Here is a 17,062-nt window from a genome sequence, read left to right as displayed (position 1 = left end):
TTTATTTATGGTCATTTTTAACCAAATGATCCATCCATTCATGCATTTGATTGCATTTATTATATTATATTAATTATATTAGGCAAAAATTTATTATTAGGTTATATTTATTATATTTCTTTAACTAATTGCATTTAATTATTTATGTATATATTAATAAATTAGCTTATTTATATATTTATTTTTCCAAAGAAAAAGATTTTTGTTATTGTAGTGTAGGCCATAGCCCAAAATATTACGGTGGTAGCGACAGCAGGACATTTCAGTAACCACATAGGCTACACTGCGGTACATTGCATTAAAATTTAGCCCAAATGAATTTAATGAAATAAACAATAGATTTTAAAATAGGCCAACGTACTCTTTTCAAATTCAATAATGCATTAATGTCGTTTGCCCGCGTATGAAATCGGAACGACTATTAAAAATCTCCCAATAAACGCTGCCACTAAAAGGAAACAACTTGGTAACATTTCAGATGATGATGATGATGATAATCAAGAATAATAACAAAATAACTAATTACAATAACCCAAGTATTTTTTTCATCCGCTTATAGACCTATTTTGTACGCTAAATATTCGTAAATTATAAGGCCGTCTCAAATGTAATGTTTCACTTTAGACTGTTTCTTTTCGTTTTATTTTGTAGCAATAGATCTAGAGTTACATCAGACACTCGCGCCTCTGTTCCTCATTTGGAATCGGTTTAAGCGTCCGCGTCGCTGTCCCCGTGCCCCTCTCTCTCTCTCCGCAGCGCTGGAGGAAGTTGCAGTGCACCTGTTCTTCACCGCTGCTCGGCCCGTGACTACAGTACCCACGTAACATTGCGCAATGTCCCTCGATCCGCGCGCTGCGCCAGTCTGCTCGAGGAACCCGCTCGCTCGCTCGCTCGGCCTTTTTTTCTGCTTTCTCACTGTTGCCTGGTGTCAACCTACGCCGAGAAAGAGACATCCCTCCCTCTTCCCCCCTCAGCGGCAGCTTCCAATTTGCCTTCGCTTTTCTTTTCGCCTCTTCCATTGGCTTGCGCGCTGCCAGTCAAGCGCTTCCTCTTTACAGGAGAGTTGAGTAGCAACAGCTCGGAAACATCTGGCTGCCGCAGCTCGCGTCGCTCCGCTCGCCTGCTCCGTCTTTCCTGCCACCGCAGGTTGTTATGGAAAGCTGTTGAAAGTCAATCGAGTTGTTTTTCTCGCAGAGAGGATTAGACGGAGGAAGCAGGAAGACGCTGGACCTGGTTGTCTGTAAGTGCCTGTATGCGAGGTGCTCTTTAAGGAGATGAAGGGGGGTCGGAGGCGCGGGCTGGATTGTTATGGGGAAAAGTAACGATCTTTTTCACGCGACTGTCGGTCTTGACGCGCAGAATGAGTCGCTCGAGCGCGTGGCATCGCGGCCTGTCGCGAAACTGTAACACTGTAGGTTGAACGCTTACTTTTTATTTGTTAGCCACGCAAGCTAGCTTTCCCTGAACGCACGGGGTCAGGATCCAGAGAAAGACCGTCGGCGGTGCTGTGTGTGTGTGTGTGCTTGTGTAGGAGTAGCCTGTATAAGACCATTTCCTACCTAACGTTACCTAGGCGCACTCGTAGTTTGTTTTATTTTATGTCTGTTTGTTTTGTATCGTAGCTGAAGAAGGAGCTAACTTGGCACCATTCGGATAAGTCTTTCAGGACAACTTCCCAGGTTTGAAAACAAGTTCACTTTGACATGTCACGGTATAAAACAATGCGCCAGCGTGGGCTTAGTTTTTTACTTTTACCTTCATGTTTACCAATTGCGTTGTAAACCAAAACACGTAATAAGCAAGTCTAATCGTTCAAGTACATATTGAGTGAAAAGCTCTTATTAGCTTAAAACCCCCTGAGACCGAGTGTAATGCACGTGACAGATGCAGCAAACTCTTAATTCTTGTGGCTTTTCATAAATTTAGAAATATTCATGAATATCAGATGAGTAAAAAAAAAAAAAAACAACAACGAAATATTCTGTTCCTTCTCATGAGTGTGACATCCTTCAGAAGAGACCCTCAGATTATATTTGAGTATCTTTGTTTTGCTGATTTTGGTGGTAAACAGGAAACTGTTGTTTGGCTCGCACTGAAGAAGTTTCTGAAATTGAACACAAATATGAGTGGGATACTTAAGAAGTAATGAGGTTTGTAAGCCCTAATGCGGAATACAGTGCCGTTTGTTTGAACCGTACTTATAAGGCTTGTATGATTGTTCCCATTGTTTACTATTTCTTTTTTTTTTTCTCCCTCCTCTGTCAGTTGTCCAAAGGGTTAGTAAAATGAATGACGGTAATGGCGCGGCCAGTGAACCATAAAGAAGTCGAAAACAATATCAGCTGCGTGGATCTGTCAGTTGCAAATGTGCTGTGCTGGCCTTTGTTTATGGTTACTGGAAGGAGAGGGGAAAAAAAAAACTTGAGGGTATTTAAATTCTCAGTGCAGGAAACTAGGTTAGAAAAAAAGTGTCGGCTTTCAGACGGACCCATTTCCAAGTTCTTCTTTGCTGAGAGATTACAACTAAAGGGGGGAATTGGCTAGTTTTCTACAGAAGCACCTCACAACACTTCCCTTCCTCCCGTTTTTTAAAGGGGGGAAAGAGAAACAAAGTTGTATAAAGGAGAGGCTGGTGGCAAGAGTGTAGAGGAGTAGCATATGGCACTAAAAGGAGCACAGCTGGAGGTAGCATTTCCATCTGAACATGATGTCAGAGCAGCTGACAGGCTGCCATCCCCCAGTCTTTTCTTCTAACGCACAGACTGGGAGTTAGTGTGTGTGCGGATCTGTGTGCAGGAGGAGGCATCGCATTCCCCTCCAACATCTCCTCCACTTTGCATCTGTCCCTCACAGTTTGATTTTCTCTCTCTTTCTCTCGCGTCTCTACCCTTTCATTGATTCGGCGAAGGGAGTTACAGCCGGCGCTACCACAACAGTGGACTTAATCAAGTTGATGCGTACTGCAGGTACTGTACTGGGGGGTCCGGGCAACAGGGATGTGTTTTGAATAGGAAGCTCTCATTAAGTCTTTTTGCGCGTCTGCCATCAGAGTGTGTGAAATGGGAAGTAAAGGATTTCGAGCTGGTGTAGTGTAACCAGGCTGGGGGACAAGTGACACTCTTTGTTGCCATGAAGAGGTTTCCAGGCAAGCGTTTGATTATTCTGTTTGTTTGCAGGTCTTCTATTCGGTTACTTCGTTCTCAATGGCAAATTGTTGCTCTGTTGTGACAGTATAGAGTGGTGTTGGTAGGGTGGTTCATTATAGTATTACAGATTTAAAACTAGAAACTCACGCATTTATATGCTCTTAAAACCTGTTTTTTCTTTAAGTAGCGAGATCTTCTAAATCTTCTAAAGCGGGCGAAAATGCAGAAATGCTTTTAGCGAAATAAGTCTGCAACTTTATATAATCGCGTGTTCTTCAAAACGCCCTTTCGTCAGGCTTTTGCTCAACTCTTTCCTTTTTTTCTTGTTTGTAAGGACTAATTTAGAACTTGCAGATTTGAGCTGCCTGAATTGGCTAGACAGCTGTAATCGCACTCCTCCTAGTCTTAATCTCTTTATCTGGGCAGCAGCTGCCATATGGTCTCAGTCAGCTGGATCAGATGTTCATAAGCCTCCTTCTCCGTCCCTCTCTGTCCTCCCAGTCTCCTAATTTGATCGCTGCTACCTTGTGAGCTGTCCTGCAATCTTTATTTTTAGCCATCTTAAGGATTAGGATTGATGTGGACTACGGGGCACTTAAAGTGATTGTATTGTAAATCTGCTGTGGACCGCCTCTTTGGGGAGGATGTTCCATTTCTCCAAAGATTTGGGGAGGGAAAAAAAGGGGGAGGAGAGGGCTGGCGAGAGGTTTGTTATCCCCCTGTCCCCCTATAAGCCCCTCATTAATGAAGGTCTGAACGCTGTTTGGGGTGAGGTGGGGGGCTTTGGCTTGCTATCCCAATCAGATTTAAATGAAGATTCAAATGAGTCCATTTAAGTCCGCTGCTTGAACATGACGCCGGTGCATTTTTTTAGACGGGAACGATCTCTGCGGGTAACAGGTGTGATTTAATAATTTTTAGTTTATTTTGCTTTCAACTTTTTTTTTAGTTTGTAAATTGTTTATGTGTATTTTTTAAAGATCATATATATTTTTAGTGCAGATTTTTATTTGCAGATTGTCCGTCTTTGATTACACACGTCTCGCTGATGTTCTGCTACCTCAGTTGTCGTAACCTCAGAGATCATGGTACTTAGTATACTTATGCAGTGTGCCCATGATGGTGAGCTGTTTGTGTACCTGTAAGTCTGTTACCTATACTTGGTGTCCTGGCCAAAGTGGGTTATTATAAATAACTGCTCCAGGAGCACAGCGAGGAAAAATAGGAAAGATTCTCTCGTGCAGGCATCTGTGGAATCAGGACTTCAGCTCCTTACATCACACAATCTGATTATACCTGAATGGTACTGTACTGACGGGATGCGTACGGCAGTATTGCTTTAAATTTAATTTACAATTGGGATATTTCTCATTTATATTTTTGCATTATTTTCCCTGTACTCGTGCTTTTAAACTTTTAATTAAAAGGGTTAGTGTAAAATGTAATATAAAACGCACTACTGTGTACTTTAAACTGCTCGAGCGAAGAAAATGCAATTAGCCTAATATATAATCTGTGATGTTATACATTTTGCATGTGCTTTTTTTGTAATCCTTTTATGTCAGGACTGTGGTGAACATTTTTCCAGTGTTCCCACAGGGGTGGGTGGAGGGAGGGAGAGAGAATTAGAGTGTGAGAGTATGTCTGTGTGCATTGAGCGAGAGCGAGAGAAAGAGAGGGGACAGAGCGGGTGGGAAAAGAGAGAAGTTCCACTCAGAGCTGCAGACAAAACAATTGTTGTTCTAGCGAGCGTCACTAACATCTGTGGTCTTTTGCAGGTTATGAAGACAGCATGGAGTTTCCAGACCACAGCAGACATTTGCTACAGTGTCTGAGCGAGCAGAGGCATCAGGGATTCCTTTGTGACTCCACTGTGCTGGTTGGTGATGCCCAGTTCCGAGCCCATCGTGCAGTGCTGGCTTCATGCAGCATGTACTTCCACCTCTTTTACAAGGACCAGCTAGACAAAAGGGACATTGTTCATCTGAACAGTGACATTGTCACAGCCCCGGCCTTCGCTCTCCTGCTTGAGTTCATGTACGAAGGAAAGCTCCAGTTCAAATCGCTTCCAGTGGAGGATGTGCTGGCTGCTGCCAGCTACCTCCACATGTACGACATCGTCAAGGTTTGCAAGAAGAAACTCAAGCAGAAGGCCACGGCTGAGGCCGACAGCACCAAGCGCGAGGAGGATGCTTCCAGCTGCTCCGACAAGGTGGAGAGCTTCTCGGAAGGTGGAAGCACGGACCGGCCAGCCACCGCCGACCTGCTGCAGAGTGACGACGAGGACATGGAGAACAAGCGGGACAGCCCTCAGGAGCCGGGGAGCATGTGGATGCGTCTGCCTTCTGCCCGGACCGCGTCTCCCACCACTAGCCCCAGGGAGGCGGAAACGCACGGCCCCAATTCTGGCAAATCTCCTGCCGGCAGCCCCAGCAGCTCCACAGGCTCCCTGTCCCGTCGCTCGGCTGTGTCTCGGAGAGTCTCCGCTGATACCGATTGCGTGCTTGACCTCTCTGTGAAGTCCGGTCTGGGCGGAGGTCCTGGGGAGACCATGGCTGGCAACCCTTATTTCTGCAGCTCTGTGACCCCAGACAGCCTCCAGAGTGCCCTGGTTCAGGTCAAGGTGGAAAAGGACACGGGCTCGGACGATGACGAGCTTGTGAGCGCCGACTACGAGATGGAGCACAGCGGTGTCAAGGAGCCACCCAGCACCAACGGGACTCACATCAGCCTCATGGCGCAACGGCGGTTGGGCCTGGAGGCTCACCTCTCGGCCCTGCGTGAGGCCTCGCTGGCCAGCGAGCTGGAGCGGGACGACAAAGGAGGCGACGACGACGCAGACGTCTTAGGAGGGGACAGCGAGCGAGCACAGGAGGCCGCGGGGGTTGAGAACTCCCTTTTGCCTTACGTCTCCAGCATGCTGGGGTCTCCACATACTCAGATCTTCATGTGCCCCTTATGCAACAAGGTCTTCCCCAGCCCACACATCCTGCAGATCCACCTCAGCACGCATTTCCGTGAGCAGGAAGGCGTACGGTCCAAGCCGGCCGGCGACGTCAACGTCCCCACCTGCTCCATCTGCGGCAAAACCTTCTCCTGCATGTACACGTTAAAGCGCCATGAGCGGACGCACTCGGGTGAGAAGCCCTACACATGCACTACTTGCGGCAAGAGCTTCCAGTACTCGCACAACCTGAGCCGACACGCCGTCGTGCACACACGCGAGAAGCCGCACGCCTGTAAGTGGTGCGAGCGGCGCTTCACTCAGTCAGGGGACTTGTACCGACACATCCGCAAGTTCCACTGCGAACTGGTTAACTCACTCTCGGTCAAGAGCGAGGCGCTCAATCTACCCACAGTCAGAGACTGGGCACTGGAAGATAGCTCTCAAGAACTTTGGAAGTGAAAGCTAAACTGATAGCAGACTGTTTGAACTGCTTGTTAAATTAATGAGTGATCTGAGTGGCATTTTGTTGTGGCAGAGAGGTAAAGGTAAGAGTGGGGAGGAGTGACGGTCGAAGGGTCTGAATCAGTCATTTTTCTTGTATGTACATTGCAAATCTTGTTGAATTGCACTTTACTAGCACATGAAAATGTTACTACTGATTTGCTTTTAAGATATTTTCTGGTCTCTTTAGGGTCTCTTTTCATTTTTTCCTGTTCTTTTTGGGTTTTTATAAAACATGGGTGCTGGTCTCAGTAACCAACTTTGACAGAAAAATTATTCATTGGGATTTTCAACTGTATATAATTTACAGTATTTGTATACGCTCCTAAATTTCAAGGAACATCTGCCATGGAAAGCATTTGAAGATTTCAGGTAGAAGTTTAAAACTAAGGACACACTAAACGGGTACTATGGTCATATATTTACCTGTACACTCTCGCCTCTTGTTTCAGTATGTGTTAAAATATATATATATATATATATATATATATATATATGCATATATATATATATATATATATATATACATATATATGATATATATAGTGCACTACTATAATTTGCAGATAACATACCTGATATGTGGCTGTGCGTGCATGTGTATTCATGCGCATACGCACACGTACACACGTAGTGTGTGAGCAGGTCAGTCCTTTAAATCCCACGAGGAAGCTCTAAGCTCGCGTTATGTAAGCTCTTGTACATTTTTGACTCGTTATAGGAAACTTGACTGATGGAAGACAAACAAGGCACTCATGCAATGTACAGCCTCCTTTTTCATATCAGTTGCCGCATTTTTTCTATCTTTCTTAATATGATTTGAAGTCATTTTCGTGTTTTAGTTGCGGTCTCTCTACATCATTCATTTGCTACTGAGGTTGGTTTCTACATCGGCTGCATTTCTAGAGATTTCTGTAGTGTTTTATTAAGATTTTTTGTTTTTAAAATGGAATCTGTTGTTGCATGATGTCTGACCTGTATATTGAAAAAGATGTGACTTGCTGTATTGCTGTACACTGTAATTGACTGATTCATTACAGTCAGGGCACCTGTCTGTTGAGAAAAAAAAGTACCTTTAATATTACCGCTGTAGAAATTGCATGAATTTTATTTAACTTACTCTTTTTCGTTGTTGTTTTGCATCAGAGAGTGTATTTTTTAATTAACTCATTTGATTCCTTGGTAGATTTGAGTTTTTTCCTCTCATTAGAGAATGAATCGGGGGTTCTGGTGAGGTGGTTTTTTCTGGGCTGTGAAGATTGTGGAAATGCACTGACATTAGGCTGCAGTATCTACACACGTGATGCGATTCAGTTCGGGCTCGCTGTAGGATTCGGGGGTTAACGAGGGGCCAGGTGTCAGCAGAGGCTGGATCGCTAGGTTTATTGTTCAGAAGGCTAGCGTTGCTCCTGCTAGCATCTCCTCGCGCGCTGCTCTTCCCAGTGCTGGGTCCTCAACTGCTGTTTGTCTCAGTGTCCTGTTTACTGGCTGTTGTCATTTGAATCATGTCGGCTCTGTTTGTAATTTATTTATTTATCTTTTCAATTGGCACTTGCTTCAGATTCGATTGCCATGAAGACACATTTGTGTGGCTGATGGTACAGCTCTTCTTTATGGGTGTCCTCAGCAGCGCACATCTATTTGAAGAAGCTGAAGGATCTTTAAACAGCATTAAGCTCGACACACTGATCTGAGTGGTTTGTGTTCATGTGTTTGTGTTCAATACATAAGTCTTTTTTTCTTTTCTTTTTTGGTCACAAGAACGTGTTTGGCAAGGTTGGTTGCACCTTTGAAGCTTAATGAAATTAGAATGATGTGCAAAAGAGGCCTTTATGAAATGTATACGCTTAATTATTTACCTAATCGAATGGACTTTGTTACACTGAAAAAAAGATCTATTAATTTGTGATTAACTTTTTGCAGCATTTGTGATTTCGAAGAATGTTTGTTTTAAAAATGTTTTATTTTTTCTTTTAATTTGCAAAGATTTCTTTTATTAACAATGTGAAAATTCTGTTCATTTTGTGTGTTTGTTTGTTGGTTTGTTTCACAAAAAAAAAAATCAATTTCACTGTCAAATACAGAGAAATAAAAAGCAAAGAAAAATGAAACACATATGGCTTAGCGCTGTAGACGTAGATCAGTCACTCACATAGTGCTGAAATGCTTGAACTACTTTAGTTAGAGAGGGCCGGGGGCTCCGCACATGTTTGGAGCAGGGCAGGAGTGTGGGGCACATGGGCCTACATAGGCCTCAGGAACTGTCCTACCATATATTTGGCTGGTGCTACGGCTAGTGAAAAGGTTGAGCTTTGCCAACAGCGCACGCTCCTCATGGCGTTTTGCACGGTGGTACTTTTACCTTTTGCACTCTAAAATGTGACAGAAAAAAAAAAAATCAAATGTGGGGTTGATTTGTTTTCTATGCTTTCTTTTTCTTTGTTTTTTTGTTGGCTTCTATTGTACTTGACCGCCTTAAACTACTGTTATCAGCTTATACTCAGAGGGTGAAAACTGGAAACTGTCGCTGGAATACTGGATGTCTTTCTTGGACTTTTTTATTTTGTTTGTTTGTTCAATGGAAATGAAGCTGTGAAATGGCCTATGAAGCATATCCATAAATTAGACACCCCTTTAGTTTACTTGAAACCCAGGAACCCCAGGGTGAAGAACAACTCTGTCAAATTCAAACTTGGTGGCTAATGAGTATGGGAAAGAAAATAATAAATATCTGTTGAATTCAAGGACAATCGCTGTCTTGATGGAATAAAAAAAGAAGAAGAAAATTCAACTTCACATGTAATTGCTTCCCTTCTGAGATTTTTTGCTATGTTGACATTGTTCTTTTTATGGATTTAGACATTTAGCTTTGACAATCATAGTATGTTTCATTTTCTCAAGGGAAGTAAATTATGAGGCTGTTTAGTTTTGTACTTTTGGTGTGCTGTTGGTGAAATTTTTAAATTGTGTGCAAACTGCAATAAATTATAAGAACCTTAACCTCTCCGTGTCATTTTTCTGTCAGAAACTTCTGGCGGGATTTGCCAGAGCAATGACGATGTGCAGATTGGTGAGACTGTGTTTGTGTTTACGCATTCAGTTCAATAATCTTATTTACTGTAGATGCTCGTGTGGGTGGAAACATGTTTTCCAGTGCGTGAGGTCTGTGGATTGAGTATACTGTCCGGATGAGTGAGTGTGTGTGTGCGCGTGCATGAGTGTGAGTGTACGTGGTCTTACATGGCTCATGTGTATATGCTGCTTTAATGTCTGGCTGGTGCTCCAGTAAAGGCGTGGGTTGGACCTGGGAAAATGTGCAGCAGCTTGTACGAAGACCAACCCCTCCCCCTGCATCACACACACACAGGCTGCTTCCAAAGCTCCTCAAGTACAGTTTTCCAGCAAACAAATCAGCTTTATCTAATGTCTCGCTGTTCGGCAAACCTGTCCTACAGATGCACTAAAGGCTGACCACTTTTAAGTCAGCGAGCGTTACTCAACAGGCCACTGTCACAGATGGTCCCGTGCTGTAAGCCTACCCCCCTTCCTCACACACACACACACAAGGCACCTCCTTCTAATTGGTGCAAGATTTAGTTTTCAAACTCGTTTTGCACTTAAGATCTATTTCCGCTTGTATTATTGAGGAAGTCTGAATAGCGCCTTATTGTTTTGTATTTCTTGACAATACTGTGCACTGATTTTCTCAGAGAGCTGAGATTTGATTTGTGACATTCACACACAAATCTGCATCTAACATCTGGTTGGAACGGACAGTTGGAGCATAATGGTTTTCTCTCTTTGCTTTCTTACTATGAATTTAGGTCATTAATTTGTATCTGTCCTTTGTTTACTCAAGGAGCAGAGACAAAGGGGCAGCTGTGGAAACATTTGGCTGTGCCGAAGGGTAGTGGGCTCGATGTGATGAGTGTGTTACCAGCTTGGGCTTCTATATGTAGCTCCACCACAGAAGTTAGTGGGAGCCGCGTGCCAGCATACTGGGGGAGAGCGGCGCACATGGCATCGATAGGGCAGCCGTTGCACTGAGGTATGACTGATTCTGCCCACGCAGATAGTTGCCGAGTGCCTCGCCATACTCTGTGACCAGCTCCAAATATAATGTACACTAGAGAAGCACAGACAGGAAGAGGCCTTTCTGTTTGTTGGCGTTTGAAGAGGAGCCGCAGCAGATGCCGTGCTCCGTGAAGTTAGTGCATTTAGTGAACATCATTAACCCTCGTGTTCTGCTTGGATTTGAGTAGATTATAAAGTGTCAGGTTTATTCTTAATGACACTTCCTAATCTTAAGAGAAATGATTATAAACACAATTAATTATAAACAAATTTGATAACCCTTTTGTCCTCCGTGTTACATTAATTATATTTAGGCTCTCAGAGACCCCCAGAGAAAATTGATACTCTGATAGGCGAACACATGCAGAGATTCCCGTTTTTACTTTTTTATGCATTTATTTTATTTCTTTTTTTCCTTGATGAATGAATACCAATCACATTTCTGTTCTGAAGAAACAGATGAAGAACCTTTAATTTCCATGGAAATTTTCATTCTACAAAAGCTTCTTCAAAAATGTTGTTCACAAAACAAAAGGTTCTATTAAAAGCTCTTCACTGAAACAGTCTTTAGAAACCCAAGATGGTTCTTCTATGGCATTGCTGTGAAAACCCTCTTTATTTTTTAAGAGTGTAGGTGTTGATTAACATATTAAAGTTGTTTGAATGGGAAATGAGGTTCATTTAAAAATTGCTACTATAATTGTTACACAATATTGTTCTCTGGGACATTCAAACATAAACATTTCAACAGAACATGAAGGTTAAACATATAAATAATTATAGAAATGATATGAAAATAAAATACAGAAATAGACTAAAACAAAATGTAGAAACATAAAAGCCCACAGCTCATTTCTTCTTCCTGTCTGAATAAAACATTGTGAGTATATTATATAATTGTGTTGTCTTATTACTCAATAAATATAAACAAAATACCTATAATGATGCTTATGTTTGTATGCTTATGTATGTATATTATTAACATTAATATACCTAAATATTAACATTTTCACAAAATATTTTATTTGGTCTCCTATTCACCATAATTTGGAAAAAGAAAATTTCCACTCATGAAGAGTCCAAAAAGTGCTGGAAATTCAACTGCAGGCAGCAGTTAAGATGTTAAGAATTTGAGGGAATGAAAAGAGCATTAAGTCCTACATGAAAGAGAAAGGAAAAGGAAAAAAGTACAAGGGCTGAGCAGATAAAAGGTGAGAAAAGCAGGCAGGAGGGACGACGTCTTTTTTCTTTCAGTTGTCTGCCTCATTTAAAAGGCAGCCATTGTTGAGCACCCTGTGCGCACAGGCAGAAGGCAAGCAACAAGCGGCCTGTCTTGGCCCTTCAGACAATGCAGTGGTGCTACAGACTGTCAGGGGGTGGGGAGAGGGGTCTGCATGGGGGAATATTTTTGGTTTAGGGAGGGGTATGCCATGCACCCTGCGTCCCCCAACAAAAGAAGACGCAACTTCAACTTAAATGTTAGTATGCGTGTGTCTGTGTGTGTATGTGTGTAGCTTGTGGTGCTGTTTGGTGAGGAGTGAGAGGCGCAGACAAGGTTCTCCACACAAGCACATTCAGGGGTCTTTGGAGCTCGCTTGAGCACAGATAAAACAACATTTCTTTTGTGTGATTCTTCCATAGCAGAAGGGGGGCGGGGGGTTGTCATCTGTACTAAATGATGATGGGGAAGAGGGGAACAGGAGAGTTTAAAGAGTTTGTCGATTTTTATATTAACATTTTCAAATCCAAAAACCTATACAACTGACATTGAAATGTTTGAAGGAGACTTTTAATTTAATGCTTAAAAATCTTCAAAAAGTAATACAAATCCTTTACATCTTAATATTTTTTTCCTGTGGAAGAATATCACTTGATTTCAATTCAGTTATAGCAATGGTTTTTGAAAAAACGCTATTCTAAATTATATTCTGTTCTATTTATAATCATACCATTACTCCAGTCTTTAGTGGCACATGATCCTTCAGAAATCATAATATGCCGATTTGCTGCTCAAGAAACATTTCTTAATATCAGTGTTGAAAACGGCTGCTTAAATGTTTAAATGTCTCTTTAATGGAGAGTTTAAAACAACTGCATTCATTTGAATTAGAAATATTTTCTTACAATATAAATGTCTTTCCTCAATCAATTTTTTGTCTTTACAGAATAAAAATATAAATTTCTTAAGCCTGCTGACCCTAAACTTCTAAACAGTATCGTGTATACTATGATTTTTATACAGTGATTTGATCAAGTAGCTGTCTGAAATATTTGGTTCTGACTGAACAGTTGTGGCATTCAGTGTTCACATATTTCAGCATGATGACTACTAATGACTCTGTATAACTGACAGTTGTCCCAAACAACAGATTTCCTAGCTGTGTTTCTGACATGTCTCTCTATTTTTCACTCTCCTACTTCTCAAATAAAAATAATCATTTCAGCTCAAATCAATATTTCATGTCCACCTAAATGGTAATAAGTGCGATAATGTACAGTCAGCCAGTCATTATTATGAAATACTCCTTAATCTGAGACTTATTATGCTATAATGACAGGTTGACTTTATATGATCCTTTACATATATTAGCCAATACAATTCAACACTTCAACCAGAAATTATATTTTATAGGACTCTTGCATTTCCTTGTTATACATGCCTTTCAGTGTTGGAGGCCCGGTTTCTTTCTCTCAGAACCAGCTGTTGGTAGCACTTCTGCCCACTGTAGATAAGTGGGCAGCAGGGTGTGGGATGTTGATAGGGGGTCTTGGCAGGATTTAGTCAGCAGCTCGTCAGCACTTTTCCTGGGTGCAGTGCTGTGACCTTATGGGGGTCAGATAGACACTGCATATATACATCTGTTTATTATACCTATATTAAAAAAGGTACCCATATCTTGCAGAAAAAATATCATATACACTTCTGTTGAAAAGTCTGGAGTGACGGTAAAAACATTTAAATGTTACAAAAGATTTCTATTTCAAACAAATGCTGTTCTTTTGAAATTTCTGTTCATCAGAGACTGTTAAAAAATGTCACAGTTTCCACAAAAACTGTTCATGCACAACTGTTTCAATATTAAAAATACAAATTGTTTCTTGAGCAGCGAATCAGTACATTAGAATGATTTCTGAAGGGTCATGTGACACTTAAGACTGGAGTAATGATGCTGAAAATTCAGCTTTGCCATCAAAGGAATAAGTTAGATTTTGAAATATATTCAAATGGAAAATAGTTATTTTAAAATTATAATAATATATCATAATTTTTACTGTATTTTTGATCAACTAAATCCAAAAACATCATATTCAGAACCCAGTATTTCTTAATGGTAGTGTAAGTTAAGTAGGTATCCAGTTAACCAACAGGTCAGTGCACACTCTACAGACACTTTCAGTGGTGTGTGTTGTAAAAGCTTTGTTTATCCTGGTGTTCTGCAGCACAGTTCCTGTAATAGTCATTTCTAAAGAGACCCCACACCTGTCCACCCCAAACGTGTGACTCAGCAGGGCTCACACACTCTTTACACATGTGGTTGTAACTCCACATGAAGAACACACACGCTGTTAGAGCAGACTATCACACTCCAACACCTTACAGATATGTCCATGCCAATACAGACCTCACATCCATACAAACATTACCATAAGGACGTTAGCCTCAATACATTTTTGGTATACAATAACAGTTAACCATAGTATGCATGTACCAACAAGAGTGCAGTGGCTTCATCATTTTCAAATCTTTTTTGACGTAAGCTAGTTTGCGTACAAAGAGGAGCATTGTCGTCTCAGCCGGAGATGCCAAGCTCTCCGCTCACTGCGAGGTCCGGCAGCGCGGGCCCCATCTGTCGCCTCCACCAACCTGCAGCAACTCAGAGTGGCCCGAGGCCGACTCGCAGGATTAATGCGCACATCCTGAACTGGGTTAGGGAGAGAGAACGTGGGCTCAGCCTGTGGGACCTGGCACAGCCAACGTGCCACATTCCCTCTCACAATGCTGCATTATCCACCACCGCACAGCAACCTTGGCAGGGAGCTGAAAAGAAATCCTGAAGGAGGACGGATGTGATACTGGTACTTTTAACATTGATGCGTCCTCCAAAAGGCCTCTTGATTTTGTCTGTGTATTTAGCATAGATTTGTGAAGAAAATGCCTGTGAGTTTGCAGGTTATTAGGCGTTTGTGATGAGGGACACAACCTGCTGAATGGCTACTGAGTATCAGATCACTTGCTGATGACACTGTATGTAAACTTTGACAAACAAGACATATTTTACAAACAAGTTAACACTACAGGGACTTTTTTAAAAAGGCATAAGGGGCAGTCTTGGCTCGCTTGGTACATATGCAGGATAAGACACGAAGAAAGCCACAGATTTTACATGAATTCCAGCTTTTAAAAAAGGAATTTTATAGAAATTTGGGGATTTGGGGTCTTCTAAAACTATTATTATCTAAAAAAATACAAAAAATTTTTCACATTTTAAAAAAAAAATCAAAAAAAACAAAAAATAAAAAATAACTATAAGAAAAAAAAAACTGAAAATTAGAACTGTGGCTTTGGCAAATAACTGAAATGAAATAATTTAAGTCATAAAAATAAAGCTAAATATAAATATTAAAAAGAAAATAACACAATGGAAAAAAATACTTTTAAACAAAATCAGAAATTACTAGTAAATTTCACAAATAATTACAAAGTAATGGCAAGTAATAAATTGAATTAAACTTTAAATATTTTAGCAGAAATACTAAAATGGTATTTTCTTGTAAAACATAATGTTGTAATAAATTAAATAAATTAAATAAAAAATAAAATAAATAAAAAATAAAACCATTTTACCGTGTATAACTAAATTAAAATGTAAAATTTAAATGAAGACTGAAAATATGAAAATGAAACCAATTTATTCTAAATTGCTTCTAAATGATAAAATGTGAATGTAAAAAGCAGTCTGTCAAGGTTCGATGCATATAAAAAAAAAAAACTGTAATTTGGCATTACTTGCACAATTAACATCAAAAATCCAAAATATTTATGAAATATGCTGTGATAAGTATATCTACAATAATGACAGTATTTTTCTAGTTTTATTGACTTACCACCTCTGGCAAATATGGCTTTTGTTTGTTAGCATCTATGTGGTAAAAAAACACACTTATAATAACTTTTATCATTACTGAAATGAACATGATTGGGTGATTTTCTGCCACAGTGTTTTAGACAAACACTTTTTAACCAACAATTATCCTTAAAATTAATTTTTAAAGACACATTTATTTGGAAGTTGCCATTAAAATCCAGTTGGTTTGAAAATCTGAGGGGGTGGGTTATTTGTCAAAAATAGCGCAACCTCAACACTGAATTTCATTAAAGCCAGACACTCTTAATTTCTGCTTCACGTCTGTATTTCATTTTCTCATTCTGGATGTCTCAGTGACTAGTTTGGTTTCACCAACATATTCTTGAAGTAAATATGTAGAACAAATCTGACACATTCAAAAGTCATCCCACCAACAAAAACATCTGCCTCTTCTTGTTGACGTCATGAGCTGCGTCCCTGTCCCAGCCTGAGAACAAGCAGGCCTCAGAGAGTGAATGAGCGAAGAGTCGCCCTCCTCAATGAGTGTCTGCACCCAACACACATCTGCACACAGCATTATCATTAGTGCTCCCGCATCGCCCAGGATCACTGACAAAATGAACAATACCAACAATCACTCCCTTCAGCTGCAGCCATATGGGCGCCATACTTAGATTGCAGGGGAAGAGGAAAAAAGACAAGCAATTGTACTGGCATCTGTTTGGCAGTCCTTAGAAGCTGTTGCAAGATGAATCTACTGTGCGAGGAAAGTTTTTCCCTCTGCCTCCCTCTCTCTTTGGACAAGTGAAAGTATTGCAGGTTTGCGCTCCTATCGGCCGGCTCTCACAATTACTGTACCTGCTCTTTAATGTGCCATCCTAATGGGATGGGCGAGTACAGGCCCAGATGGTGAGACAAAGTACTTTCTTCCAGGGTTCTTCTGAGGCGGTGCATCTAGCTGGATTACTTTTTCTTTTCACTGCAGCTTTGAAATTTCTCACACTTCAGTAACAAGAGGTTTTATCATAAGAAAAAACAAAACAAATCCAGCTTGCAAGTAGCATTGAGGGTCTTTATCACATTCAGGGGCCACAAAAAGTGTCTGGAGACTTGAGTCACGCTTAAACATTTAGGTCTTTGCATTGTAAAACATCAAAAGCATGCTATAGCATTTCATATAAAATAAATAAATAAATGTATTTACCTAATAAAATATCATATTTTGTATAATACATAAAATATTAATAAATATATACAAATACAAAATAAAAATAAAAAGCAAATAATGGTTATACAAATGTGTATAA

The 17,062-nt window shown here is 40.7% G+C and overlaps 1 protein-coding gene across 5 annotated transcripts; it reads left to right on the top strand.

Annotated features, from left to right (window-relative positions):
* Positions 1-720: 720 nt before the first annotated feature.
* LOC109087003 (zinc finger and BTB domain-containing protein 18) lies at positions 721-7,071 on the top strand. 5 transcript variants are annotated; one of them, XM_042736693.1, is made up of 2 exons: positions 721-1,240; positions 4,925-7,071. In XM_042736693.1, the coding sequence occupies exon 2, from the start codon at positions 4,939-4,941 to the stop codon at positions 6,550-6,552; it is 1,614 nt and encodes a 537-aa protein (XP_042592627.1). In that variant the 5' UTR covers positions 721-1,240; positions 4,925-4,938; the 3' UTR covers positions 6,553-7,071. The 5 variants fall into 5 exon arrangements, with proteins under 5 accessions (XP_042592627.1, XP_042592628.1, XP_042592626.1 ...); XM_042736694.1 differs by lacking the exon at positions 721-1,240 and adding an exon at positions 1,290-1,679; XM_042736692.1 differs by lacking the exon at positions 721-1,240 and adding an exon at positions 1,992-2,966.
* Positions 7,072-17,062: the final 9,991 nt, after the last annotated feature.

The sequence above is a fragment of the Cyprinus carpio genome, chromosome B13, assembly GCF_018340385.1.
Source record: "Cyprinus carpio isolate SPL01 chromosome B13, ASM1834038v1, whole genome shotgun sequence".
Lineage (NCBI taxonomy): Eukaryota > Metazoa > Chordata > Actinopteri > Cypriniformes > Cyprinidae > Cyprinus > Cyprinus carpio.
This window is presented reverse-complemented; position numbering and strand designations above follow the sequence as displayed.

Excerpts from the sequence above, each read along its gene's own strand:
- LOC109087003 (XM_042736690.1), top strand. The coding sequence starts at position 3,998 with ATGACGCCGGTGCATTTTTTTAGACGGGAACGATCTCTGCGGGTAACA. Across the intron at positions 4,047-4,924 it reads ACGATCTCTGCGGGTAACAG|GTTATGAAGACAGCATGGAG; the intron begins GTGTGATTTAAT and ends GGTCTTTTGCAG.